This window comes from Carlito syrichta, unplaced genomic scaffold, assembly GCF_000164805.1.
Source record: "Carlito syrichta isolate Samal-C Ts95f unplaced genomic scaffold, Tarsius_syrichta-2.0.1 Scaffold100633, whole genome shotgun sequence".
In the NCBI taxonomy this organism is placed as follows: domain Eukaryota; kingdom Metazoa; phylum Chordata; class Mammalia; order Primates; family Tarsiidae; genus Carlito; species Carlito syrichta.
In genome coordinates, this window is record NW_007044729.1 from 142,391 (window position 1) to 153,240 (window position 10,850).

Consider the following 10,850-nt stretch of genomic DNA (forward strand, 5'->3'; position numbering starts at 1 on the left):
GGCCGAGAGCGGCCACTGCACTCCAGTCTGGGCGACAGAGTGAGAGTCCAACTCAAAAAACAAAAAACAAAAAAAACAAAAAAAAAAGAAAGAAAAGAAAATCGTAATGCTAAAATAACAAATCAATGAAAAATGACTAAAAAAGTATATGTTGCGATCAAACAGAAAAATACTGGGAGGTTTTATAAGTGATACCAATGACAGAAAAAAATACTTGCCATGTATACAACAAACAAGCTCCATAATATATGAGGAGTATCTGTAAATTAGTGAGTTTTGTTTTTCCACAAACATGAAAATTGTTCAGCCTCGATAATAATTTATAAAATGCTGAGGTGGGAGGGTCACCGGAGGCCAGGAGTTCAAGACTAGCCTGAGCAACATAGTGAGACTGTGTCTACACAAAACCAAAAACAAAAGAATTAGCCGTGAGTGGTGGCACACACCAGTAGTCCTAGCTACTAGGGCGGCTGAAGCAGGAGGATTGCTTAAGTCCAGAAGTTTGAGGGTGCAATGAGCTATGATCATGCCACTGCACTCCAGCCTGGGTGACAGAGTAAGGCCCTGTCTCTAATAATAACAACAACAAAAGTCTTTTAAAAGAATAAAGTAAGCCGGGCTCAGTGGTTCAGCCTGTAATCTCAGCGCTTTGGGAGGCCGAGGTGAGTGGATTGCCTGAGCCCATGGGTTCGAGTTGTCTGGGCAACCTGGCGAGACCTCATCTCTACAATAAATCAAAAATCGGCCGGGCGTGGTAGCGCATGCCTGTAATTCCAGCTACTTGGAAGACTGAGGCGGAAGGATCGCCAGAGCCCAGCATGTCGAGGCTGCGGTGGCCGGGAGCGGCCACTGCACTCCAGTCTGGGCGACAGAGTAAGACTCCAACTCAAAAAATAAATAAATCAATAAATAAAGTAGTTGTGTATAATATGGTAACTTGGAAAAGGAAATTGCAGTGTGACAACATTTTTGCATAAGCATAAAAATACTTTGACTTTTAGGCTTTTCCTTTTCCTTTTAGTTTCTACTTGGGCCCTTTAGAATTTCATTCTGTATTATAGAAAATAGTCAAGGCTAAACTCGGTGGCTCAGCCTGTAATCCCAGCACTTTGGGAGACCGAGGTATGTGGATTGCCTGAGCCCACGGGCTCAAGAACAGCCTGGGCAGCTTGGTGAGACCTCGTCTCTACAATAAATAAAAAATTAGCTTGGCGTGTACCTGTAGTTCTGGCTACTTGGACGGATGAGACAGAAAGATCGCCAGAACCCAACAGGTCAATGCTGGGGTGGCCGTGAGTGTGTCACTGCACTCCAGCCTAGATGACAGAGTGAGACTCCAACTCATAAAAAAAAAAGAAAAGAAAATAGTCTAAAACCTGTAGCTCCTGGCCCACAGACATTTGTCAGATTCCAGTGGAAAAGGATCTTAGCAATTAACCAAACATACTGCTTGGTCACAGAAATAGTTACCTCTGCCCTGGGTTCTTTCAGAAACTCTTGGTAATGTCTATTACAATCTCAGTCAGTTGCTGTCAACTCAGACCAGAGGATACAAAGAAACCTATGGATTCTGTTCTATAGATTCTAGAAAGTTTGATCTTTAAGATGTATATTGTATAAAATAAGCTAATATTTGCTTATGACTAATTCTTTTTTTTTAAGTAATCATCTCTTTAATGTTTTATTTATTTACTTATTTATTTATTTATTTTTGAGTTGGAGACTCACTCTGTCACCTAGGCTGGACTGCAATGACACACTCACGGCCACTGCATCCTCGACCTGCTGGTCTCAGGTGATCCTTCTGTCTCAGCCTTCCAAGTAGCTGAAACTACAGTCCTGTGCCACCATGCCCAGCTAATTTTTTTTTTTAATTGTAGAGATAGGTCTCACCAAGTTGCCCAGGCTGGTCTCGACCCTGTGAGCTCAGGCAGTCCTCTCACCTCTGCTTCCCAAAGTGCTGGGATTATAGGCATGCCTGGCCTTGTTTAATTCTTTTTTTTTTTTCTACTGAGGCTTTTTATTTGTACATATGCATTACATCCCTAGAAAAAGAATCCTAGGATTTTCCCTCCTGTGTGTTTCCTTCTTGCTTCTTCGTGGTCCATGATGCCAGCTGAGGTTGTCAGTACAATGAAACCAAACTGGTGGGATGGAAGCAGGTTATTCTGCCACTTTTCTAGATCTTTGAGTTGCACATCAAGTCTGGGGCTGATCACACCACACTTGTTTAACCTGCCTATGAGGTTCACAACAATTTTTCCAGCTCTGTGATCATCAGTGATTTCAAATTCGCCAATGTAACCATGCTTCATCATCACAGTTAGAAACCAGATGATGACTTTGGAGCACGGCCTGATAAGAACCTGGCATTTGCCTCCCTTTTCGGCTTTGTTGATGCTCTTGAGAGCATCAGCCAGGACATTCATGTGCACCACGGTGGCACGGAAAGATGGCGGAAAGAGCTGTTTAATTCTTAAAAGTGAACAAGTTCCATTTATTTTTTTTTTTTTTTTTTTTTTTTTTTGAGTTGGAGTCTCACTCAGTCGCCCAGACTGGAGTGCAGTGGCCGCTCCCGGCCACCGCAGCCTCACCTGCTGGGCTCTGGCGATCCTTCCGCCTCAGCCTTCCCAGTAGCCGGAATTACAGGCATGCGCTACCACGCCCGGCTAATTTTTTGATTTATTGTAGAGATGAGGTCTCGCTGCCCAGGCGGGTATCGAACCCGCCGGCTCAGGCAATCCACTCACCTCAGCCTCCCAAAGGCGCGGGATTACAGGCTGAGCCACCGAGCCCGGCTACAAGTTCCATTTATAATGACCATTTAAAAATGAATATATAAGACAACAAAAAAATCAGTAGATCAACATTGTTTAATAATTGAAATAGAATAATACTTGACAGAAAAAAGCCCTGGATATTTATGTTATTATCATGCTGCCTGCATATATTTTAATCCTAAAATTGAGACAGGGTTTACTTAAACATCTAAGGCTTGAGTTTCCTCTGTGCAGTGGGAAACAAAAATGTACAAATGATGAAAGATTAATTTCAATGTGAAGATTTTTTTTAAAACTTAGAAAACAACCTGCCCATGAAAGTTAGTCCTCGACACAATGGTTTGTAAATCAGAAGAAAAAAAAAAAAAGGAGAACAACCTGCCCATCTAAAACATGAGGTTGATTTGGGATTTTTCTGTGATTATAACAAATTAGACAAATGTATAACAGAACTGTTATGTAGAAAAATAGTGTGCAAATTCTCTTGTTAAAATTCCAAAGCTCGTTGGGCTCGGTGGCTCAACCTATAATCCCGCGCTTTGGGAGGCCGAGGTGAGTGGATTGCCTGAGCCTGCGGGTTCAAGACCCGCCTGGACAACTTGGCGAGACCTCATCTCTACAGTAAATCAAAAAATTAGCCAGGTGTGGTAGCACACGCCTGTAGTTCCAGCTACTTGGAAGACTGAGGCAGAAGGATCGCTGGAGCCCAGCAGGTCGAGGCTGCGGTGGCCGGGAGCGGCCACTGCACTCCAGTCTGGGCGACAGAGTGAGACTCCAACTCAAAAAAACAATTGTCTGATCAAATAACATCAGAAGGAAAGGTTACCTAGCCTCAGATCTACCCTACAAAAGCCAAGAGAAAATGATTGATGTTCTGCTTGGTTACTATTTGTAGGACCCCTACAAGGTACATGCTAGTTCCCAGCTGCTGTGCTGTTTCTGAAACTTCAGGTACTGTCCTCGGGCCTCGAAATGGTCAGCTGGCCAGTTGTACACCGTCCACACTGGATCTCTCACAGTCACATGGCCTTTGTGTAGTTCTCATCCACTGTGAAGCGGTGGCAGATTCCTGCAGAGAGCATTATCGTGTTTCCTTTCTCCATGAAAATTGAAGATCTGGATCCACTTGTCCTCTTTATCTCTAACATGACTCATTCTTTTTTTTTGAGTTGGAGTCTCACTTTGTTGCCCAGGCTGGAGGGCAGTGTCATGCTCCCGGCCACCGCAGTCTCAACTTGCTGGGCTCAGGCAATCCTACCACCTCAGCAGTCCAAGTAACTGGAACTACAGGCACATGCCACTTCGCCCGGCTAATTTTTTTTTTCTTTTGATTTATTGTAGAGATGAGGTCTCGCCAAGTTGCCCAGGCTGATCTTGAACCCGTGAGCTCAGGCAGTCCTCTAGCCTCAGCCTCCTAAAGTGCTGGGATTACAGGCATGTGCCACCACACCTAGCCAACATGACTAATTCTTAGAGTACTGTTTGAAATCTTAGACCAATATTGTTTTAAAACTTTAGGAAAAAGTAAGAAATGAGAATTGGTTGTTTAATGTGACTAATATTTTTAAACCCTTCAGTTTATATAAAATTAAGTGGAAACATGTTGGGGTAACCATTAAAATGAGCTAGATATATAGATAGTTGACCCTTGAATAGTATAGGTGTTAGGGGTGCCAACCCCCTATGCAATCGAAAACCCGAGTATATCTTATGACTCACCCCCAAAACTTAACTGCTAGTAGTATACTACTGAATGGAAGCCTTCTGGTAACATGAGCAGTCAATGAACTCATACTTAATATATACTGTATTTATACAAAGGGCAACCTATAGAAAAAGAACTTTACTAAAAAATCATAATGGGCCAGGTGCAATGGCTCACACGTGTAATCTTAACACTTTGGGAGGCTAAGGCAAGAGGATTGCCTGACCCCAGACATTAGAGACCAGCCTGGGCAGCCTAATAAGACCTCGTCCCTTTAAAAAATAATAATAATAAGTTATAAATTATATTTTTAAAAAAAGAAAATCATAAGGAAGAGAAAATATATTTACCATTCATTCAGTTGAAATGGATCTTCATAAAGGTCTTCATCCTCATGGTCTTCACACTGAGTGGGCTAAGAAAGTAGAGGAGGAAGAGCTGGGATTATCTTCCTGGCTCAGGTGACAGATGCAGAAGAGGTAGAAGAGGTTGGGGGGAGGCACACTCAGTGTAACTTTTATTGAAAAAAGTCCTAGCCGGGCTCGGTGGCTCAGCCTGTAATCCCGCGCCTTGGGAGGCCAAGGTGAGTGGATTGCCTGAGCCCACGGGTTCGAGACCCGCCTGGGCAATTTGGCGAGACCTCATCTCTACAATAAATTTTTAAAATTAGCCTGGTGTGGTAGCGCGCGCCTGTAGTTCCAGCTACTCGGAAGGCTGAGGCGGAAGGATCGCCGGAGCCCAGCAGGTCGAGGTTGCGGTGGCCAGGAGCGGCCACTGCACTCTAGTCTGGGTGACAGAGTGAGGCTCCAACTCAAAAGAAAAGAAAAAAGTCCTGTATAAGTAGATCTATACAGCTTAAACCCATGTTACTCAAGGGTCAACCGCATACATATATGTGTGTACGTATGTATATATGTATATATGTGTATAGGTAGGTACATGCATATATATAAAAGTCTTCAACTGTGACAGGCTAAATCATAGAAAATATTTATTTTTGTAGTTTCATTACTGATAATGAAATATCTAAAGGTATTTCCTCTGCTAGTTTACTTACAGTAAATTTGTGACTTAAGACATTGCATTTTTATTAAAATAAAATAAATTTCTGGCCAGGCACAGTGGCTCACATGTGTCTTCCCAACACTTTGGGAGGCCAAGGCAAAAGAATCACCTGAGCCTAGGGGTTTGACACCAGCCTGGGCAACAAGGCGAGACGTCGTCTCTACAACAAATAAATAAAAATTGGCCAGGCTCGGTGGCTCAGCCTGTAATCCCAGCACTTTGGGAGGCCGAGGTGAGTGGATTGCCTGAGCCCGTGGGTTCGAGACCCGCCCGGGCAATTTGGTGAGACCTCATCTCTACAACAAATCAAAAATTAGCTGGACGTGGTAGTGCGTACTTGTAGTCCCAGCTACTTGGAAGGCTGAGGCGGCAGGATCGCCGGAGTCCAGCAGGTCGAGGCTGCGGTGGCCGGGAACAGCCACTGCACTCCAGTCTGGATGACAGAGCGAAACTCCCAACTCAAAAATAAATAAATATTAAATAAATAAATACATTTATTTTTCTTTCTTTCTTTCTTTTGATTGGGGGTGGTCTCTGTCACCACCCAGGCTGGAGTGTGGGAGTATAATCACAGCTTACTTCATCCCTGACTACCTGAGCTCATGTGATCCTTCTCCTTCAGCCACCCAAGTAGCGTCCATATCTACTAATTCTTTTATTTTTTGTACAGACGAAGTCTCATTATGTTGCCCAGGCTGATCACGAACTCCTGGACTTAAGCAGTCCTCCCACCTTGCCTCCTAACATGCTGGGAGGCCTGAACCACCATGCCCAGCCCAAGAAATGTCTAATATTTAAATACTGTGCCCTCCCCCTTTTTCTCTTAGTTTGAGTTTTATGCACTTTTCTGTTTCAGGATCATGGGATAGGCTTACTCCAGAACTGCCATAACCTTTTATGAGTTTTGTTGTAGTTTGTTTTGTTTGGTTTTTACCCAGGCTCATTGAAATTGAACTTCTTTGTTATTTTTTAACCAAAAAAATGCTTTCCCTATGTTTGCTTCTCTTCTCTTCCTCTCCTCCTTTATATATATTCCTTCTTTGTTTTTTCTTTTGTTTTATTTTTTGTCAAGGTCTCACTGTCACCCAGGCAGGAGTGCAATGTCTGATCACAGCTCACCACAGCCTCCAACTCCTGGACTTAGGTGACCCTCCCACCTCAGCTTCCCAACTACAGCTGTGCACCACCACACCTTGGCTGATTTTTAAATTTTTTTGTTGAGTTGGGGTCTCGATATGTTGCCTAGGCTGGTCTCGATCTCCTGGGCTCCAGCAGTCCTTCCGTCATGGCCTCCGAAAATGCTGGGATTTCAGATATCAGCCACTGCACCCAGCATGTCTTTCTTTCTATCATTGACCATGCATTATCAATTACAAGTTAAGGATAAAATAATTTGATTTGATTTGCCTTTCTGATGTTATCTAAATGGCATTCAAAGTCTCCACTTGTGATTTTGAAAACAAAATAAATGCATCTTACATTATTCTGTTATAGTTTACAGAAGTTATTCTATATCTATATATCTATATGTTTATTTTTAATTTGAAGGAAAGACCAAGAAGTGCAGTGGAACAGCTTTGTTTAGCTGAAAGTACTCGACCTAGGATGACTGTGGAAGAGCAAATGGAAAGAATAAGGAGACATCAACAAGCATGCCTCAGGGAAAAGAAAAAAGGAATAAACGTTATTGGTGTTTCAGACCAGTCACCCTTACAGAGCCCTTCAACTTTAAGGGATAATCCATTCAGGGTTGCTCAGGTATGTCGGCTGCCTTTCATGTTTTTTTTCTGTCACCTAGGCTGGAATGCAGTGGCACGCTCACAGCCACCACAGCCTCAACCTGCTAGGCTCAGACGATCCTTCTGCCTCAGCCTTCCAAGTAGTTGGAACTACAGGCGTGCACCACCATGCCCAGCTAATTTTTTGACTTATTGCAGAGATGAGGTCTCACCTAGTTGCCCAGACTGGTCTCGAATCCATGGGCTCAGGCAGTCCTCTCACCATGGCCTCCCAAAGTGCTGTGATTGTAGGCATGAGCCACCGCACCCAGCTGTCTTTCATGATTTTTTTTTTTTTTTTTTTTGAGTTGGAGTCTCTCTCTGTCACCCAGACGGAGTGCAGTGGCTGCTCCCGGCCACCACAGCCTCAACCTGCCGGGCTCCGGCGATCCTTCCACCTCAACCTTCCAAGTAGCTGGAAGTACAGGCACGCACTACCATGCCTGGCTAATTTTTGATTTATTGTAGAGATGAGGTCTCACCAAGTTGCCCAGGTGGGTCTCGAACCCGTAGGCTCAGGCAATCCACTCACCTCAGCCTCCCAAAGCGCTGGGATTACAGGCTGAACCACTAAGCATGGCTTCTTTCATGATTCTTATGTACAAATCTAATATCACTTGAATTTTAGAATCATAGTTACATGATTGATGGGTCTTAGAAGGTCTGCACTATGGATATTTTGTATTATGTAATGCTTATAATAATAAGCTAAGGCAACTAAGTAAAATGAAAACAACCCTGAGCTCAAGAGACCAAAGCTAAAGACTTCTTGTATGCCTTTGTACCAATTATGGTCTTGACTTATCCTCTTTGACTGTAAAGTGATGATACAACCTACACTGTCTACTACTCAGGAGACACTAAGAAAATAAAAGTCTTTCAACAAGTATAAAATGCCATTCAGGTTACCAAGATAGTCCCCAATTCCCCTCCCAATAAAATATGTATTACCCTGTGTCCTAATTTAACATGACCTAAATTGAGAAAGAGCTTCTGAATAACAGTTCCAAGTCTATCAGTCATAGCTCAACTTCAGCCTTGTGAAGTGACACCATTTTATCTCTTTTTGCTTGTTTGTTACCCCTCATCATAAATACAGAGGTAGCTTCTAGCCAGCCTTTTAGTAGGTTCTGTCTGGTCTTTGCCTGTTAGTTACTTAGTAGCAGTATCTGAATGTTTGTTTATATGTAATCAAATAAACCGAATGCTTCAGCTGAAAATGCTTTCCTGTTCTAATAGACATCCCCTCCCATCTAATCAAAAGCAGGCATTGCTAATGGAGATTAAACAAACCAACAGTTAGAAAATGGCACATTCTACAAATTACAAAGTGGATGATGTTTTAAAAAGAGATGAGGAAAATGTGTGAAATATTGCTATGTATGTATAAATTACCTATACTGATTTTCTTTTTCTTTTTTTTTTTTTTGAGTTGGAGTCTCACTCGGTCGCCCAGACTGGAGTGCAGTGGCCGCTCCGGGCCACCACAGCCTCGACCTGCTGGGCTCCGGCGATCCTTCCGCCTCAGCCTTCCGAGTAGCCGGAATTACAGGCGCGTGCTACCACGCCCGGCTAATTTTTTGATTTTATTGTAGAGATGAGGTCTCGCCTGCCCAGGCAGGTCTTCATAAGGAAACTTTTTTGTGAGTGGAGGTTCACCTTATTATTTTAAAAGTTGACAGGCACTGTAGATAAAATATGCATGCATACACAGTATGAATCTAAAAATGTTATATATCTTTTGGGCAGACTCGAAAGAGAGATGACAACATTAAGGAACTGGACACTGTCATTAGAGAAAATGATGTAAAGCCAAATCATGAAGCTCCTGCAGCAGAAATTGTTCGACTAAAAGAAGCTGAACCCCAAAATGAGGATTTGAGCAAAGAGGTAGATTATTTTAGAGCAGATAGTCCATGAAGGTAGATTTTTGAAGATTAGATCAAGTGGTAAGGTTGAAAATAAAAGTATGTTTCTTTCAGTCACAGAGGTCATACCTCTAAATGAAAAGACAGGTTTTCTTAAATCCTCACCCCCCGAGTCTGAGTCTTACTCTGTCGCCCCAGGCTGGAGTGCAGTGGCACACTCACAACCACCACAGCCTCAAACTTCTGGGCTCAGGCGATCCTTCCGCCTTAGCCTTCCAAGTAGCTGGAACCACAGACACATAGCACCATGCCCAGCTAATTTTTCTTGATTTATTGTAGAGGTGAGCTCTCACCAAGTTGCCCAGGCTGATCTCAAACCTGTGGGCTCAGACAATACTCGGCCTCCCAAAGTGCTGGCTTGAGCCACCATGCCAAGCCAGGTTTTCTTTAATTTAATTAATGTATTCAGCCATTTCAAAATATGTGTTAACTGAACATTTAAAATATAATCGTCAAGACTAGGTTGAATTACTATTAATTCCAATTAAAGAATCTTACATCACAACAGCTGGGTCTTAGCAATGTATATCATTTCTTTGGACAAGTAACTTTTTGCATCTTAGTAGTAAGGAATGGTAATACTTTCAGTATTCTTGAATTTAAATTTATTATCAGTAAATATTTGACAGGGTATAATTTTTTTTTAGTGAACTGTATTTTGGAATTATTTTAGATTTGCTAATATTAAACATAGTAAGAATGCTTTGTAAAGAAAATTTTTCTTTTTATTCTCTAGTTTAAAAAAACTGAAAATGTTTTTTACGAAATGCTTTTTGAACCTGAGCCAAATGGAGTAAATTCTGAGGAAATGATGGATAAAGAAAGAAACAAAGAAGAAATGCCTGAAGATGCTACATACAGGTAATATTTAAGAAAAACAAAGGAATCAGTTATAAAACTGTAAGTGCTTAAAAATACATCTTCAGGGTCAAAAAGTATTGGATTCCTGTGCCAGCTTAGCTAATCAAAAGCCGTAGGATCTTTTTTGTTGTTTTTTTTAAAATCAGGTTATTTGTCACTCAGGCTGGAGTACAGTGACACCATCAAGGCTCTCCGCAGCCTCCAACTCCTAGGCTCAGACAGTTTTTCTGTTTTCTGCCTCAGCCTCTGGAGTACCTGGAATTACAGGCACATACTGCCATGCCTAGCTAATTTTTTTTATTTTTTTGTAGAGACAAGTTAAGAAATATAGCAAAAAATAGGCTGGGTACTGTATCCCAGCACTTTGGGAAGCAAAGGTGACAGGATTGCCTGAGTCCAGGGGTTTAAGACCAACCTGGGCATTTGACAAGACCTCATGTCTACAATAAATAAAATAAAAAAAAAATTGACCAGGTGTGGTGGCTCACGCTTGTGGTTTCAGCTACTTAGAAGGCTGAGGCAGAAGGATCTCCTGAACCCAGCAGGTTAAGGCTGCGGTGACCGTGAGCTTGCCACTGTACTCCAGCCTGGGCAAGAGTGAGACTTCAATTGAGGAAGAAAAAAAAAAAAATTTATGCCTCTTAATACAAAAATCTATCAGAGATATTTTTTCTTTTTTTTTTTTTGAGTTGGAGTCTCACTCTGTCGCCCAGACTGGAGTCAGTGGCTGCTC

The 10,850-nt window shown here is 42.3% G+C and overlaps 1 protein-coding gene and 1 pseudogene across 3 annotated transcripts in view; one reads left to right on the forward strand and one right to left on the reverse strand.

The window, feature by feature from the left end:
• The window catches only part of PLEKHA5 (pleckstrin homology domain containing A5), a 143,797-nt gene that overhangs the window by 124,080 nt on the left and 8,867 nt on the right, over window positions 1-10,850 (forward strand). For both annotated transcript variants that reach the window (XM_008064322.1, XM_021715462.1), the window contains exons 25-27: window positions 7,099-7,308; window positions 9,078-9,218; window positions 9,993-10,117. In XM_008064322.1, coding sequence (XP_008062513.1) covers window positions 7,099-7,308; window positions 9,078-9,218; window positions 9,993-10,117 — 476 coding nt within the window. The remainder of the gene's footprint in view (window positions 1-7,098; window positions 7,309-9,077; window positions 9,219-9,992; window positions 10,118-10,850) is intronic.
• On the reverse strand, window positions 1,996-2,460 carry LOC110596189 (annotated as a pseudogene). The gene has a single exon (XR_002482305.1). The product of XR_002482305.1 is annotated as a 40S ribosomal protein S15a pseudogene (transcript).